The sequence below is a fragment of the Cnephaeus nilssonii genome (genome assembly GCF_951640355.1).
Source record: "Cnephaeus nilssonii genome assembly, chromosome: 3".
Classification (NCBI taxonomy): Eukaryota; Metazoa; Chordata; class Mammalia; order Chiroptera; family Vespertilionidae; genus Cnephaeus; species Cnephaeus nilssonii.
The window spans coordinates 2,241,309-2,259,802 of NC_137074.1; the positions used below are offsets into that span (position 1 = coordinate 2,241,309).

General features: G+C 59.9%; 1 protein-coding gene across 1 annotated transcript; it reads right to left on the minus strand.

Annotated features, from left to right (window-relative positions):
- Nucleotides 1-4,773: 4,773 nt before the first annotated feature.
- Nucleotides 4,774-12,994, minus strand: KCNE1 (potassium voltage-gated channel subfamily E regulatory subunit 1). Its single transcript, XM_079766965.1, has 2 exons — nucleotides 12,902-12,994; nucleotides 4,774-6,697 (listed from the first exon to the last, which is right to left on the minus strand). The coding sequence occupies exon 2, from the start codon at nucleotides 6,650-6,652 to the stop codon at nucleotides 6,263-6,265; it is 390 nt and encodes a 129-aa protein (XP_079623091.1). The 5' UTR covers nucleotides 6,653-6,697; nucleotides 12,902-12,994; the 3' UTR covers nucleotides 4,774-6,262.
- Nucleotides 12,995-18,494: the final 5,500 nt, after the last annotated feature.

An 18,494-nucleotide genomic window follows, 5' to 3' on the forward strand; every position in this document is an offset into this window, starting at 1 on the left:
GATCCAAGGGGACCCTAATGATAACCCCAACCTTAACCCAAACCCGAACCCTAACCATAGCATAAGTACTAACCCTGAAAAATAACCCTAACCATTAACAATAATCCTAATGCTAACCTTAACCCTAGCCTTAGTAAAACCCTACCTATAACCCTAACCTTAGCCCTAACCCTAAAGACTAACCCAAACACTAAACCTCACCAATAATACTAACCCTAAATCTAACCCTAGCCCTAAACCTATCCCGAATCCTAACCCTAACCTTAAACCTATCGCTAACCGTATCCCTAACTGTAACATAACCCTAACCCTAACCCTAACCCTAACCCTAACCCAAATCCTAACCTATCCCTAAACCTAAGCCTATCTCTAACCCTATACCTAACCCTACCACTAACTGTAACCCTATCTCTAACACGATTCCTAACTGAAACCTAAACCTAACCCTAACCCTATTCCTAACCCTAACCATAACATTATCCATTACCCTTTCTCTAAAAGCCCCCTAACACTAATCCTAACCCTAACCCTAACCCTATCATTAACCTTAAACCTAACCATATCCCTAACCATAACCCTAACCCTATCTCTAACCATAACCCTAACCCTAACCCTAACCCTAACTCTAAACCTAACCCTAACCGAATCCCCACCCCTAACATTAACCCTATCTCTAACGCTAACCCTAAACCTAACGCTATCTCTAACCTTGAACCTAACCCTAATCGTATCCCTAAATCTAACACTAACCCATCTCTAACACTAATGCTAACCATATATCTAACCCTAAACCTAACCCTATCCCTAACCCTAACCCTATCTCTAACCCTAATCCTAACTCTATCCCTAACCCTAAACCTAACCCTATCCCTAACCCTAAACCTAAACCTATCTCTAACCCTAACCCTAACCCTAACCCTAACCCTATCTCTAAACCTAACCCAAAACCTATCTCTAACCTTAACACTATCTCTAACCATAACCCTAACTCTATATCTAAAACTAACCCTAAACCTAACCCTAACCCTATCTCTAACCCTAAGCCCAACCCCAACCCTATCTCTAACGCTAACCATAACCCTATCTCTAACCCTAACCATATCTCTAACCCTAACCCTAACCCTATCTTAAACCCTAACCCTAACCCTAACCCTATCTCTAACCCTAACCCTATCTCTAACCCTAACCCTAAGCCTAACCCTAACCCTAATCCTATCTCTAAACTGAACCCTAACCCTATCTCTAACCCTAAACATATCTATAACCCTAACCCTAACCCTATATCTAACCCTAAAGCTCACCTTAACCCTAACCCTAACCCTAACCCTAACCCTAACCCTAACCCTAAACCTACCCTATCCCTAACCCTAACCCTATCGTTAACCCTAAACCTAACCCTATCTCTAACCCTAACCCTAACCCTATCTCTAACCCTAACCCTAACCCTATCTCTAACCCTAACCCTAACCCTATCTCTAACCCTAACACTAACTCTAACCCTATCTCTAACCCTAACCCTAACCCTATCTCTAACCCTAACCCTAACCCTATCTCTAACCCTAACCCTATGTCTAACCCTAACCCTAACCCTAACCCTATGTCTAACCCTAACCCTATGTCTAACCCTGACCCTAACCCTAACCCTAACCCTATCTCTAACCCTAACCCTAACCCTAACCCTAACCCTAACCCTATCTCTAACCCTAACCCTGTATCTAACCCTAACCCTATCTCTAACCCTAACCCTATCTCTAACCCTGACCCTATCTCTATCTCTAACCCTAACCCTGTATCTAACCCTAACCCTATCTCTAACCCTAACCCTATCTCTAACCCTAACCCTATCTCTAACCCTAACCCTAACCCTATCTCTAACCCTAACCCTATCTCTAACCCTAATCCTATCTCTATCTCTAACCCTAACCCTGTATCTAACCCTAACCCTATCTCTAACCCTAACCCTATCTCTAACCCAAACCCTCTCTCTAACCCTAACCCTAACCCTATCTCTAACCCTAACCCTATCTCTAACCCTAACCCTAACCCTATCTCTAACCCTAACCCTGTATCTAACCCTACCCTGTCCCTAACCCCTAACCGGAAGCTTTGCAAGGTCCCCAGAAGACATGAAATGACTCTGCTGAGTCGCTCATGGGCCCCCGTCCTGTGGGCCTCGGTGGCTGTGCAGGGGACAGTCCTGTGCGTGGGCTGAGCCGCTGAGCACCGTCGCTCACAGGGCGGGTGTGGAAGGTGCAAAGGGAAGGGGGGCAGACGGTTACAGGGTCCATGTCGTGTCCTTGGAGCAGCCGGAGAAGGGAGCCCCTGCCGCAGCCACATCCCGCTCCAGGGACCAGTGGCCTGATGAGCCCCTCCTCCCCTGTCCCGTGGGGAGTGCGTGTCGGGCCTCCCCACAGCCTCGAGAGCGCCTGTGCCCTCGCCAGTGCGCTGAGGAGCAGGGGTCAGACATCGGGGCCTCTGTGGTCACCCCGGGGGGTCCTCCCTCCACGCCCAGCACGGGGCTCCCAGCCTGGGACTGAAGGGGGCCTGTCCGCCGAGAGATGGATGTCCAAGAGCTGGAAGGGAGGGGGGTTATCCTGGCGATGGGCTAGGCAGGCTCCATCACAAAAGAGGGGGAGGGCCGAGCAAGTCCCCAGAATTCACTCGGAGGAGGGGCCTTGGACGCACTTCCAGAGCCGACCTCTCCTCCCAGGCTTCCACCGGGCTGTCTGGCTGAACCCGACACGTGAATAGTAGTCACTTTCCTGAGAGTCTCTAAAGGTCACTCGGGAACCTCTCCCAGCCCCAAGCAGGCCCCACCTGCTCCAGGGGGCGCTCAGGACCCCCGCCCCCCCCCCACCCCTCCACCCAGGCAGGCACTGAGGAATGTGCTCCGTGCCACCACCAGGGGGCAGCCGTGCCCAGAGTTCCTTTCCCCGGTGGAGCCCGCAGATGGCCAGGAGCTGGTGCCAGGCTCTGGCTTTGCTGACTCACAGACGCCCCGTGCACCCGGGGTGCCCCGTGCACCCGGGGTGGGGGTGGGGGGGCAGTGGCTCCATGCCCCACACCGCCCGACTCCTTTCTGCACTTAGATTTGCTGACGTGTCCGAGGAGCTGGCTCCGCACAGCGTTCACACTCGGTCCACCCCTCCTAGCTCCTCGCCCGCTCCTTTCGTCCTCAGTCCTCCCAGCCTTTGCTTATCTCCCGGAGTCTGACTTCCGTCCACTCGCACTGTGCCAGGGAGCAGTCTCTTCCTGCGGGCATTGGAGGTGGGCGCACTCGAGGGAGCCAGGGGCGGGCTGCAGGCGGAAGGGTAGGCGGTGCACGCTCGCTCTGCTGCCAACCCTCATGGCCAACCCTCATGGCTGCCGCCAAACAGGAGCCCACCCGGGAGACTGAGGCCGGCGCGGGGAGGGGCACTTCACACCAGTCCCCCCGTGGCTCCCCTCGGCTCGGTTGCCGGCCTTTCTTCCTTGAAGGCCGGGCAGATGGGTCAGACCTCCTGCCCTCGGAGCCACTGGGGCGCGCAGGGCCGGCGGCGTTAGGCCCTTTTGAGAGCGAACCGGTACTACAGCGGTAGCCTGTCGAGGTGGCCACGTTGAGTGAGCGTGTGCAAGAGTCAATCGGGGAAATCCCGTCCCCGCCCGCGGTGACCATGGTCTGTGCTCTGTGGCCACAGCGACGCCGACCCTCTGAGCGGCCCTGTGCTCCGTCCCGCCTCGCCGGCCTCCAGGGCCCCGGCCTGATGAGCAGGAGGACGAGAGCCAGAAGGTGGGGAGGCAGTGCTCCTGCTCACCTCCGGTGGGTCATTCAGCCACCGATGACCTTGGGTGTGTCCTTGAACCTCCCTGAGCCCGTGCCCTCAGCAGTTCCGTGACAGGTCATGGCTGGAGCTAGTGCTTTAAGGTCAACAGACCAATGAATTGCCTATCTTTCCTGCAGTATTAAAGCCAGGCCGGGGGATGCAGGGCAGGTGAGGTGTGAGGGTTGGCTAACTCTCCCCGTCCGAGTCAGCGAGGTGCGCACACAGTAGGTCTGCCTCTCCAGGGCAGACTCCCCCGGCCAATCCCAAGAATCTGAGGAGCAAACGGAGTCATGGCACATGGACTCACAGTGATGGGGTGAGGGGCCTGGGAGAGGTGAGGGGCGCGGGGGTGAGCTAAGCGGCTGGCGCCCCAGGACGGGCGGACTGGAGCTCAGGCCTCTCCCTCTGGGGAAACGTCACGGAGCCCCAGGGGAGTGACTGGTGATAAGGAGCCAGGCCCACGCCGGGAACACCAAGGTCAGTGTGACCCCGTGACTCACAGGGGCCACGTACACCCTGGGTCCCCCCCACACCTGCGCTCCCCCCACCTTTCCTTCGATGTGGGCGAGGTGTGTCTGTCTGCAGCCGGGACCACACAGGAGCCAGCAGGCAAACGGGCTTTGGGCCCATGAACCCCCAGGTGGTGGGCACAATGCCGTGCATGAGGATTTGCTTTCGCGGGGGGAGGAGGGGGGAGGGATCTTTAGCTTTCATTGGATTTCAAAGGCCTCTCTGACCCCAAGCAGCACCCACTCGAGGACTGCAGGCATCCACGCCGGGACCCCGCCGGCACCCCTGAGGCCTGGCTGTCTGCCAGGAACGGGACGCAGCCGGGACGGAGCTGTTCCTCTGAGGATGGCCCGCGATGCTGTGTTACCTTTGTATTCTGTGCGGGTTCTGAACAATTGTTTTATTACGTATTTAGGAATGCCCAGGCAGGTGAGCATGCAAGGGGTCCCAGAGTGCTAGCCCTGCCCGTGGCTAATGCTGCCTGTGGCCAAGGCTGCCCGTGGCCAGCACTGCCTGTGGCCAAGGCTGCGCGTGGCCAAGGCTGTCCATGTACACGCTGCCGTGCTGCTGGAGAAGGAGGCTGAAAACCACAGGCACGTGGCTCTGGACTCTTAGGTTGGGCATGCTGAGGAGGCTTCCTTCTACTGCGGGAGAGAAGGAGGTGTGCTCCACGCACCCTCAGCCCCTTCCCCGCCTCTCGTCGGTGAGCAGAAGGAGGCCGGGAGGAAGCGGCTGTCGGGAGGGAGTGGCGGAGAGGAGCGATGTGACCTCCTGAGCTTCTGTGGCTGTCGTAACAGAGAAGCCCACACTGTGCGGCCTGAAACCACAGGAACGCATGGCCTTCCAGTTCCGAGGCTAGAAGTCGGAGTCAGGGTCCTGGGCCACGCTTCCTCTCGACCCGCAGGGCCGCCTCCTCACCTCCCCAGCTCCGTGGTGGCATCGCCCAGGCGACCGTGGCTGTGGCTGCGGCGCTCCAGGCTCTGCTCCGTGGGCACACGGGGCTCTCCTGGGTGTCCAGGTCCAGACCTCCCTCTTCTTCGAGGACATCAGCCACCCGTGGCCCCATCTTCCTGATGCCATTCGCAAAGGCCCTGTTTCCCAACAACCACACCCGCAGGGACCGGGACGTGAACGGATCTCTTGGGAGGACACGTCAGCCACAGTGGGCGCACACCTCGGAAGGCCCTGCCCCCTCGGCCCCAGGTGGTGCCCCTTGCCCACACCCTCTCCTCCCCTGGGCTCGGGGGGTGGTGGGGCGCCCTCCCTCCTGCCGTGATAACCAGCGCCTTCCTCTTGGCATGCATCCTGAAGCGGCGTTTATTTTCTCCTGCGCCTTCGTCCATATTCGTGAGAATATTGACTCTGCTGCTTTAACATAAACCAAAATCGTCTTCAGGAAGATGGGAGCCAGTTTCCTTTTCCTATCAAGTCTGAGCGGGCGGGTGTCCAGAGGATGGGAGAGCCTGCCCGTGGCACTGCCCGAGACTGCCGTCCGTGAACGCACCGTCCGTCCCCAGAGCCAAGCTGCCGCACCTCCCACCCAGGCCCCGGGCCCTGGGAGGTGGGAAAGGGGAGTGGAGGACACGTCCTTCTCTTTTCAAGAACCTCTCAGAAACTGTCCTCCTCAATCCCACTTCTACCGGCCAGACTTCATCACAGGACCTTGATAGCTGCAAGGGAGTCTGGGAAATGCAGCTCTTATCCCCAGAGGCCAGAATCTCTGGGGACAGATCCTGGGGGACAGCTGACAGTCTCTGAGAGAAGGGACGTGATTTTAGAGAAATAGTGCTATTAACCCACCCCTCACCCTCAAAATAGCAAAAAAAAACAAAAAAAAAAACACAAAAAAATGTGTCCGTACCATACAGAGTACGAGAGAGAAATAGTGCTGTCCAGGGTAGGAGAAATCGGACTGTCCAGGAGGCTCTGTCCAGCGCCCCCGCCCCGGGTCACGACGAGGGCCTCGTCCCGGGCAGGTGGGTGTTGGGCCGCTCCACGGCCAGCTGGTTCTGGAGGACGTAGCAGGCCTGGAAGCTCTCCAGGACGCGCGCCTGCAGCAGCGCCTTGTCCTGCTCCTGCCACGAGTCGGACTCGATGTACACGTTGAAGGGGTCATGGGAGTGCTCCAGCTTCTTGGAGCGGATGTAGCTCAGCATGATGCCCAGCGTGAAGAAGCCGAAGAAGCCGAGCACCATGAGGATGTAGAGCGCCTCCATCTCGCCCGTGCTGTCGCCCGGGGAGCGGCGGGCCGGGCCGGACGTGTTGCCGCCCGGGTGAGCGGTCACCCGCCACAGCCTGGCCAGGAGCGGGGTCACGGCCGTGGCGTTCGACAGGCTCATCCTGGCCTTCGGGCGCCGCTGCGGAGAGCGATATCCTGGGAAACTCTGCAGAAGAAAAGGGCAACTTGAAATCAAAATGTACGTCCTGGCCAAAACGCACACACCACGCACCAAAGGCGGCAGTTTTTACAACCTCAGGTGCCGCCCGGCCGGCGTGGCTCCGTGGTTGAGCGTTGACCTATGAACCAAGAGATCACGGTTCGATTCCTGGTCAGGGCACACGCACGTGTTGTGGGCTCCATCCCCAGTGGGCGGTGGTAGGAGGCAGCTGATCAATGATTCTCTCATCATTGATGTTCCTCTCTCTCTCTCCATCTCCCTTCCTCTCTGAAATCAATAAAAAATAAAAAAATAAACACACAAAACCTCAGGTGCCTTCCCACACGCCTCGGTCCATTCCGTGTGCCCCCTCCAGGTCTGCACAATGGCCTCTCTTGATTGGTCAGTTGATAAATTGATTCCCTTTTATCCCCATCCGCCAGTCCCACCCGCGACCTCCACAGGCGACCACCAGAATGAGGGCCTTTGGTAGACACATGGTCTGTGTGCATTTAGCTCACAGGCTAAGGACCAAATCGTGTTCCTCCCCCCAATTCATAAGTAACTCTCACCCCCAAAGTGACTGCCCCTGGAGAGAGGGGCGCTCGGAGGTCATTGAGGTTAAAGGGGGGCCTCGGGGGGGGGCCCTCCTCTTTACAGGAAGAGGAAGAGCCACCTTGCTCCCCTGCCCGCAAGGACACCGTGAGGAGCGCCCTGGCCAGACACCGGCCCCACCGGGACCTTGACCTTGGACTTTCCAGCCTCCAAACCGTGAGAAAATAAACGTCTGTGGCGGCCCCGCCTGGGTGTCTGTGCAGCAGCCCGAGCAGATAACACGTTATGTACATGGTGTCGGGTTCCGCACCCCGGCTTTCCTTCTTCCCTTTCCTCCTCAGCACCGTGGCCGTCCCGCCCACTCGTGTTCTGTGCGTGCCCGCCTTCCTTCCTTCCCACCGAGGCACGGCCCCCACGGCGTGTGCGGCTGCTACTCTGTGCTCCCCCCCCCCCAGAGCCGACGAGCACCCCCGTGGCCTGGGAGGAGCTCACACTGCTGGTGCCTGTGGCTACACACCTGGTCAGGCCGAGGGCTGCGGGGCGTCCAGGAGGACAGTCCCCCAGGAACAGCGCTGAGCGGAAACCCTACCCGATCAGCTGGCAGCCTCGCGCAGGGTCCTGTGGGAGGTCGCGTGGCGCTCCCTCCACGGCCAGAGCGCCAGCTGGGGCGGGGTCTGCCCCTCTCAGCCCCTCCTCCCCCTGAACTGCCCAGTTTCCCCGTCACTTTCATCTGGATGCCCGCCCCTGAGCACCCACATAACACCCTGGGGTGCAGAGGTGTCTCCCGGAATCCTGACGGGGTCATGCTCCCCGAAACCCTCCCCAGGGGGCCTCACAGTCCTGGATACGCTGGGTCACGTGGTGCTTTGTGTAATGAGCCTCAAAATGAGCCTGGCACCAGCCTGGCATCGCCAGCGCAGTTTTAATGACCCAGATCCGATCTGCCTGCCAGTGGGGCTGCGCGCCATTCCCACGTTCCCTCCACGGAACGACACGCTGCCCGGGGCCGCCGTGGGAGACGTGGACTCAGGTGAACCCGGAGAGCCACGGCTCCAACCACCTCGATTCACGGGAAACTGGGCTCCACGAGGGGAGCGGACGCACCCAAGGTCACGCCTCTTCTCAAAAATGCACCTAAATAAACACCGAGTGGCCAGATTATGATGATCTCTGAAAGCATAATAATCTGGCCACTCAGTGTGTGTGTATATATACATATACATCTATATCTATATCTATATCTATATCTATATCTATATCTATATCTATATCTATCTATCTATCTATCTATCTATCTATCTATCTATCTATATATTAGAGGCCCGGTGCATGAATTCGTGCATGGGTGGGGTTTGGCCAGCCTGGCCGGGGGAGGGGACATGGGTGGTTGGCCGGCCTGCCTGCTGGTCGAACTCCTGGTCGAGGGGACAATGTGCATATTAGCCTTTTATTATATAGGATAGACACGGAGTGGCCAGATTATTACGCGTTCAGAGATCGTCATCACCTGGCCACTCCGTGTACAGACTTCGTGCGTAAAAGGCGGGGTATGGTCTTTGCAGAGGAAGGGGTTTCCTCCTTGGCTCAAAGGCGCTGAGGAACCGGCCTCCCGGATCCAGTAAAACCGGGTCTACCCAAATGGGCCTGGCTCTGCCCCAACGTGCCACCAGGGTTCCCTGCCCACGGGGGGAGGCCACCGCCGTTCGCACCTGCACAGTGAAGGGGCCGGGGCGCAGGAGCAGCAGGAACCGGAGGCTCCGGCTCCAAACACAACCCTTGGACGCTCGGGCTGCGCCGCACATTCTCAGAGCTCGGACCCAGAGCTGCCGGAACCCCTGGGGGCACAGGGCTCGGCCGTGCTGGCTCACAGGTGCACGGGGAGACTGCTGCACCCCAGGCCCTGGCTCGGTGAGGCCCCCGCTGCGCCAGCGCGGGGCAGGGCCCGCCATGCAGTCCTGGCTCACGCCAGCCCGCTACGTCCCCCCACATGCCCTGGCCCCGTGCCTATCAGCACCGACAGCAGCCGGGCGCTCTCAGAGCGGACTTCCCAGCACCGCCCTCTGCATGCTTCCTGGATGGCCTGGCCGCTGCGGCGGCCTCCGCGTGGTGTCCTCAGAGGGACAGGTCCTGGGGTGAGTAGGGGCGGGGGAGTCAGCCTTGGAGTCCGGGATCTTGAGGTCCCGCCCGACTCGGCCTAGATGGACCCTGTGCCCCTTGGGCCCCCGGGCCCCGCGTGTTTACTGGGGAGAGAGGGAGGGACATTCCTATCATAACAGCATTCCTTCAGCTTTTCCTAAAGAGCATCAGGCCTGGAAGCCATCACGCACGCGGCCTGGCCTGGTCAGGAAGCAAACTCGGGGAAAAGCAGCCATGGAAAAGCCCAATGCAGGCGGATACGGTCTTATCGGGTCAGGAATTCTGAGTTACCTGGCCGGCGTGGCTCAGGGGTTGAGCGTCAACCTATGAACCAGGAGGTCAGGGTTCAATTCCCAGTCAGGGCGCATGCCCAGGTTGCGGGCTCATCCCCAGGGTAGGGCGTGCAGGAGGCAGCCGATCCATGCTTCTCTCTCATCACTGATGTTTTTCTCTCTCTCCCCCTCTCCCTTCCTCTCTGAAATCCATAACGGTCTATTTTTTTTTAAAAAAAGAACTCCATGCACGAAGTTTCCTTAGAAGCAGGTGTCAACCGTTTACATCGTCACCAGGACACCCTGTCCGAATTCTGGAGGCACGTCGCCTCCGTGCAGAAATGAGCCAACAGGCCCGACCCCTCCCGGTGGTCGCTGGCTCCATCTGGGGCTCCCACGTGGCCTCCTGGGGGCGGCGCATCCCGAGGTGGTCGGGGCCTCAGGGACGAGCCTGCTCAGGGCTCAGCGCCGCTGTCAGAGGACCAGGTGACGGGAGGGGCTTGGGGGTGAGGGGCCCGGTCAAAACACTTGGAACAGGACGGGACGTTGGTGGGGAGATGGGGTGACGGTAGGTTCCCAGGCTTGGGGGGCAGGGGGGTCACAGGGAGGGAGGCAGTGGACTCTCCCTCAGCAGGTTAAATGCATTTGGGGAGCCCCAGCTTCCCTCTGAACACGGGACCTACCCTGACCACCCCCAGAGCTTTGTGGGGGCGGAACAAGCCCCAGTTCCGCCTCTCGCTTTTGGGGTCTCTGCGAGAAAGGCGTGGCCACCATACTGTCTGTCAGCATTCTACCGGGCTCTCGCCTGCTCCTGGGCCCCCTGCCTGTGAGCCCCATCCTGACGCCCGACCCTCTTGGACCCCCACAGCGCCCTGTCCGTCAGCTCCTCTCCTGACGGGCCTGTCACCACTGTTTACCGGTCTGGGCACTGCCCCCAGGACTCGGCGAGGTGAGACTTGCCCACCAGCCCCACCCCAGCACCAGACGCGCCAGGTGGGTTTGCCCACCCAAACGGGAGGCAAAGCGGAGATCGGAAGCAAGGCCACGAGAGGGCAAATAAGTGGTGAAGCCCAGTGCACTCTGGGAAGAGACGGGGGGACCGAATGAAAACCTCTACCCACACAGCAGGTTTTCACATAATGAAATGTAAACTATTTTATTTATATTAGCATTATGTGTTTTGTGTATTAAAATGTGTGTGATTGGTATCAACCCACCTTTTCCTGAAGGGCTGTGAGGCAGTGGGGGGCTGAATAACAGCATGATTTCCACTCTCCACCCCCCTCCCCCCTGCGCTCACACCTGCCCAGATAACAGTTCTCACTCCTCACCTCCACTGTTTATTGTGTGCCTTCCCCACCAAGACCTGAGCTTCGTGAGCTTCGGAGGGACCCTGGCCGCCTGTTCCCCACGGCAGAGGCCAGGACAGTGTCTGGTCGTGGCAGGAGCACCATGCACACTCCCAGGACGCAGGCATGCGGGCGCGGATGCATGAACGAATTGTGTCCCATTCAACCCCCAGCACGCCCGCACACGCAGACGCCTGCACACGCAGACACCCGCACACGCAGACACCGCACATGCAGACACACAGACACCCGCACACGCAGACACACACACACGCAGACACACACAGACACCCGCACACGAGGACACCCGCACACGCAGACACACACACACACGCAGACACACACAGATGCCCGCACACACAGACACACACGCAGACACACACAGACGCCCGCACACACAGACACACACACACGCAGACACACACAGACGCCCGCACACACAGACACACACGCAGACACACACAGATGCCCGCACACACAGACACACACACGCGCAGACACACACAGACGCCCGCACACACAGACACACACGCAGACACACACAGATGCCCGCACACACAGACACACACGCAGACACACACAGACGCCCGCACACGAGGACACCCGCACACGCAGACACACACAGACGCCCGCACACACAGACACACACACAGACACACACAGACGCCCGCACACACAGACACACACGCAGACACACACAGACGCCCGCACACGAGGACACCCGCACACGCAGACACACACAGACGCCCGCACACGAGGACACCCGCACACGCAGACACACACAGACGCCTGCACACACACACACACACACACACGCAGACACACACAGACGCCCGCACACGAGGACACCCGCACACGCAGACACACACAGACGCCTGCACACACACACACACACACACACGCAGACACACACAGACGCCCGCACACGAGGACACCCGCACACGCAGACACACACAGACGCCTGCACACACACACACACACACACACGCAGACACACACAGACGCCCGCACACGCGGCACTCTCCCAGCTCCCCCTGCAAGGGCGGGGACGAGGTGAGCCCGCTGAGGTCTGCAGCTTGCACTTGAGTTTGAGGACAGCTCTCGTTCACTGACGCTCAGGAGCAGGCGCACCTGACGCCCCGGAAACTCGGAAAGCTGCGGGGACCCAGCCAGGACCTCCCTGAGCAGCAGGAAGCAGGGGGTCTGCGCTGTCCTGTCCGCAGAACCGGAGCGGAGGGCGGCCCGGCAGCTCTCACCCCGGGAATGGGAGCCGCTGTGCCCAGAGTCCCCACCGTGACCGTGACCGTGACCGTGGCCCGCAGCGCCCACGGGCCCTGGTTCATGGAGCTGGAAGCCCCTCCTAACCCAAACGCGGACCCCACATTAACTCAGTCACCCCGGAGCCTGGAAACCGAGGGGCGGCGAAGCCCGGGTGGAGGGGTGGGGGGTGGGAGGGGGGCCTCCCCAGCACGTGGCTGCCTCCCCCAACTTTCTCCAGAAGCTGCCCGCGTCCCCACCACCGAGATCGCGATCAGACACCACCCCTGTTCTCCAGCCTCCCGGGACCTGCCTCCCCAAAGGAATCCACAGTCACAGGAAAATAAAGCCCCCAGGCGGGAGCGCTGGGCGTCCGGACCAGGTGGGGACGGCGGAGGGCGGTCCTCCTTTGCTTTGGGTGCTTTTAGGTGTTTTCTACACTTTCGGCAAGAACGTCTGTAATTTAGCAATGACGGACGGGGCCGCGCTGTCCGTGGGGGACAGAGCGCGGAGCCTCCACCGCAGGTCGCGCGCCGCCTGTCTGGGGGGTGCAGGGGCGCCCGGGGCTCAGACCCGGTCCCTGGAGTCCCTTCGGGCCGCCCGACTGGGAACCGTGAGCCGGCGAGGAGCCCTAGACTTACCGGGTCCGGGCCGAGAGGCCGGGGTGCGGGGTGTCCGGTGGGTGTCCGTGCGGCAGGCCGAGCGCAGGGCCCCGACAGCCAGCCCCGGACGGCGCCCCAGGCCGAGTGCCGGCGCGGCGGGCGGGGCCTCCCCAGCTGCGGGCGCCCGCCCCGCCCCCCACCCCGCCCCGCCCCGCCTCCCGCCCCGTCCGCCCCGCCCCGCCTCCCGCCCCGTCCGCCCCGCCCCGCCTCCCGCGGGTCCCGCGACCCCAGGTCTCCTGCGCCTGGCCCAGCGCTCAGCTCCCGGCGGGTGGGCGCAGGGGGCACAGGTCCTGCTCCAGCTGCCAGCCCGCCCGCCCGGCCCCGCAGGAGTTTGGGCAGGAGTTTGGGGCAGGAGTTTGGGGCGGGCCGGCGGGAAGCTGCTGCTGCCGAGGGAAACCCGCCCTCGGGACACCACCCTGCGCCCAGTCCGCTCACAGCCCCGGCTGACTTCTCAGAGGCCCGCACCCGCCGTGGTCACGCACCTGCTGGGCGTTTGCGGAGCGCCTTCTGTGGACCCGGCTGGCGGGGTCCCGGCGCGGGAGTCAGCCCCGGAGCCGCCCGGCCTTGGCACCTGCGCTCCCCCCCCCCCCCCCCCCCCCCGCCCACCTCGGGCAAGTTCCAGGCCGAGGCGGGCGGCAGAGGAAAGCTCGGCCCTGGGCAGAGAGAAATGGCCCGGCCCGCCTCTTCCATCTCTTCTCCCGGCCCGGCCAGGGGTCCATGGAGCCTGCCCTCTGGGACTCAGCCTGGCCGCGCTCCTGCGTCCCGGGTGCTGGTGGCACCCACGCGGCCACTTGGAAAGTTGAAAGGTCCACAGCCTGGCTGTGAAGGTGTCCTGCGTGGAACCCGCTCTGTGGAGAGGCCGGGACCGCGGGAAAGCCTCGCCCAGGAAACGTGCCTCCAGCTTTACTCACATGGAATCTAAACGTCTCACATAGGAAACCGGACAGAACATCACACACACACATGGGGGAGCATTGTATGCCGTCATAAGACAGCGTGTAGGAAATACTTTGTAACAGCACGGGGGGGGGGGGGGGGCTCCCTGTTATAATGTTAAGTGAAAAGACAGGGTCCCCGGCCTGGTCCGCGTGGCTCGGTGGTTGAACATTGACCTATGAACCAGGAGGTCAGGGTTGGATTCCCGGTCAGGTCAGGGCACATACCCAGGTTTCGGGCTTGATCCCCAGTGTGGGATGTGCAGGAGGCAGCCGATCTATGATTCTCTCTCATCATTGATGTTTCTCTCTCTCTCCCTCCCTCTCCCTTCCTCTCTGAAATCAATAAAAATGTATTTTGGGAAAAAAAAATACAAGGCCCTGTATTATACCTACAGGATCTGCTGTGCATTCTTTCAAAAGATGGCAGAAAACACACTGCAGTGTTAGCATGGCCTGTTAGTGTGGGCTTATAAGAGATTTATGTTCTAGAATGAAAAATAAAAGAGATTTATGTTCTTAAGTATACAATGCTGCTTTCCTTCTTTCTGTAATAACTCCATATGCTTTAATATTTAGGGAAAACACATAAAGTTCACCGGAAAACTTCTGGCTCCTCCCTTCTCTAAGACCTGATGCACGGAGGTAGTACCTTTTGCCCATCTTTCTAAAGAACTCCACAGGAGGGGACATGGATTAAAGCAAAATGTGTAACCCTTTTAGTAACGGCTCGCAGGCCAGGTGAACACGCATGGGGTGCCCAGACCAGCCATGGGGATGGGGGGGGGGGGGGCAGGCAATGCTGCCCACCTGCCACCAGGCGTTGTGAGGACTGTGTTAGACGTGATTTCAAAAGGTGCGGGGTGAGGTGAGTGGCGGTCTGTCTCTCCCCTGCTTCTCTCATCCCACGCGGGTGGACTGTTTTATGATTCCTGTTATTAATGATGCGACACTGTTGTAGCTGAGTGTTTGTTACCCTCCGGGAACTTGAAATGGTTTCTTCTTTCTCTTCCTCTTCCTTCTCCTCCCCTCTCTCATGCTCCCCTCTTCCCATTGGACAAGTGTGATTGCTCTTCAATAATTATAACAACAACTAGTGTTGCCTGAATGGTGGGCAGCAAGACTGCCCATTAAGCCCAGCGGTGTGGCTCAGGGGTTGAGCATCAGCCTATGAGCCAGGAGGTCATGGTTCGATGCCCGGTCAGGTCACACACCTGGGTTGTGGGCTCCATCCCCATTGGGGGGCGTGCAGGAGGCAGCGGATCCATGATTCTCTCTCGTCATTGATGTTTCTCCCTCTCCCTCTCCCTTCCTCTCTAAAATAAAAAAAAAAAATGTTTTAAAAGAAAAAAGACTGCCCATGAAAATAGTCACTTAAGCTGCCTCTGCCCGCGTCTTGGGACGCTGGCACTGACCCTTGGCACCCTCGAGTCCCCCAAGGAACACACGCAGCGGCCATGGGCCCCCTGTCCGGGCTTCCCAGCTGCCCTTGCACCTGACAAATAACCACAACCTTCACCTTGTTATGAAAAGAGCACAAATCCAATTAAGAAACGTTTCCCAAGGAAATACCAGCACTCCCGCCCGCTCCGGCTCTGCCCTGGAATCGGCTGTGCTGATGGGAACGTGGATACATTAATTACAGCCTGGAATGCGATCCGCGCCGAAAGCACCCTGTCTCCACACGGACAGCGCCTGACATTGGACTCTAAACATGGTCCTCTGTGCGTGTTTTAAGCCCAGGGGGTCCAGGGCCCCGACGGAGGCAGAATCCCTTTACACGCCGTGGGTTTAAAGGCACAAAGGCGGCCTGTGCGGGGCTTAGTGGGGACGGAGCTGCGGCCTGAGATTAGCATCTCTCCAGCTCCTTGCACGCGTGACGTTGCCTTGGTGTGCTTCCAGTTCGCGGGAACACAGAGCACGTGTGGCCAGAGTCCCCGCGCGGGAGGCGCTGCCAGCCTGACTCTGAGCCAGCGCGGCGGCCGGCGGGGAGCGCGCACAAGGTCACTTTCCGGAAACGCGACTGTTGGTGGCCGTTGTCGTGGTTTCTGTACCCAGGCAGGGCCCTCGCCCGGATGGACGGACGTGGGGGCTGCAGGTCTCCCAGGAGGAACCGGCCATGAGGGACGAAGTCAGAGGTGGCGCTGGGGTGACGCCAAGGAGGGCGAGAGGACGCATACACCGGGGAGCTTCAGAAACGCAGCGCCCAACGCCCTCCGCGCCCATGGGAACCGGGGACGGGTTGGATGACACCTGCATCGCAGACTGAATCCTTACTCGACGTGCGGTCCCAACCTGAGCTTAGACCCCTTTCCTTAGAATTTTTCTCTGCCCGGCCGGCGTGGCTCCGTGGTTGAGCATCGACCTTCGAACCAGGAGGTCACAGTTCAATTCCCGGTCAGGGCACATGCCCAGGTTGCGGGCTCCATCCCCAGTGTGGGGCGTGCAGGGGGCAGCCGATCAGTGACTCTCTGTCGTCATGGATGTTTCTATTTCTCTCTCCCTCTCCCTTCCTCTCGGAAATCAACAAAAATATTTTTAAAAAGAATTTTTCTCCATAAGTACATCTCTTCTTTGATGGCTAGTCGGTCCAGTTCAGTATTTACTGAGCTCCTACACCGCAGGGTGTGGGCACCCAATCAGCTGAACGCCCACCCCCTTCTCTCACCGCCTGCCCCATCCCCTGCCTCCAGCACAGGCGAGCCTTTCGGGGAGAAGTGACCTCTCTCCCCAGTGGGGACAGCTGTGCAGGTCCCAATGGCACAGGCATCACCGTTGACCATGGCCCTCCCCCCCAGGGCTCCCGGGACCACTCTTCCCTTCCATTGCTGAAGCCCCCACCCCAGGCAGCGCACAGCAGTGTCTCCCGGGAATCCGACTGGGGCTCCTGGGCTAATGGAACCCTCTCCATCTGTCCTGAGTGGTCCACTCACCAGCTTCATTTTCTTTTCTTTTCCTAAAATATTTTTTTATTGATTTCAGAGAGGAAGGTAGAGGGAGAGAGAGAGAAACATCAATGATGAGAGAGGATCGTTGATCAGCTGCCTCCTGTACACCCCACACTGGGGATGGAGCCCACAACCCGGGCCTGTGCCCTGACCGAGAATTGAACCGTGACCTCCTGGTTCATAGGTCAACGCTCAACCGCTGAGCCACGCCGGCTGGGCGATAGATTACTTCTCGATTGGATAACTGGCTACTCACCTATCTGTGATCTGGGGGCGCCCCTTTCTGGACCAGGCATAGAGCAGACCGGGGGGTGCCTGAGCCCGACGGAGCCTCAGTGAACGTTTGCTGAGCCGAGCTGACTCAACGGGATGCTTGCTGGAGCCGGAGGTTGGGCTGGAGGGGTAGGCAGGAGGCATCGGCGTGAGCGCGCGGACATCGCCCGGTGCGGGCAGAGCAGCCCCCGCCTTGCTGCCCCGGGGATGTGCAGAAGCCCCAGGACTCGGGGACTCCGGTGTCTGGGAGGGGCTGGTCTGAGCAAATGCCAGGGTTGCTCCGGTTCTGCTTCTCTGACAGCCCAGGTGCCCGCAAACCCACCTGGGCAGACTCGGGGCCTGCGCGGGCCAGGCCTGCAGATGACCGTCCGTTCACCAACCTGAGCCGAGGCCCGTGCGCTCTGCGTTCTGTTCGCTCATTTGCCACCCGGGTGACGAGGATGGAGAAGCCTGCTCCGTGGGCTCCTTGCGTCCGGGGGCGGACGTTCAACAGCTCCGTGCAGGCCCGCGCAGCAGGCAGCGCACGGCTCAGTGTTCAGCTTTATCCACCCCTGGCTGAGGGCACAGCCCACAGATAAGGTATAAAAATAGAAAGCGGGGCCTGGCTCACAGACAGAGCGGGACCCACCGGGAGCCTCTGACCCACGGGCTCTCTGTCCATGGCAGTCAGCAGGGAGGTGGGCGAACCCCGGGTGCCAGCCCGTTGCGTGAGGGCAGGGAGCGGGTGGGAGCCCGGGAAAGGACCCCTGGCTTCCCGTTGCCTGAGGCGAAGATCTTAGAAGAAGCGGGTCTGGAACGTGGAGCTGGAGACCCGTCACCGGCCGAAAACCGAGCTCGGGTTGACCTGACGGGGTGCTGAAGCCACGCACTGGCCTCAGGTGGGCACAGGCGTCCTCGGGTTCACCGTGGGTCAGAACCCCCGATACCACATCCAACCCGGTCCAGGGTGGAACCCCACGGGCAGGGGAGCTGCCACATGCCGGTCAGGGGAGCTGGCTGGTGAGGGCATGCTCCTCTGCTTCTGCTCGGGGCCCGGGGCCCGGGGCCCAGCACCGTGACCTCCAGGCGAACACCGCAGGGCTGCATGCCCGGCCCACGGACACAGAGCTCCCTGGACACGCACCACCCTGTAGATTGTGGAGGCAGGGCCATGGCCGGTTAGAAGCTTGGTTCTTCCATGGCGGCGCCTGTCCCAGGCCTGTGTGCACACCTGCCCGGGCCATGTGAACGGAGGAGAGACGGGTTCTCAGAACCTGCAGCCAGCATCTCCCTGAGGACAGTTCTATTGTGTGTGTGGGGGGAGCCCTTTATGCCCCTCGGACCAGCGGGATCACCAGCCTTTATGCCCCTCGGACCAGCGGAATCAGCACCCTTTATGCCCCTCGGACCAGCGGGATCACCAGCCTTTATGCCCCT

What these genes read in the sequence shown, in the direction of transcription:
- KCNE1 (XM_079766965.1), bottom strand. Translation starts at nt 6,652, where the DNA reads ATGAGCCTGTCGAACGCCACGGCCGTGACCCCGCTCCTGGCCAGGCTG.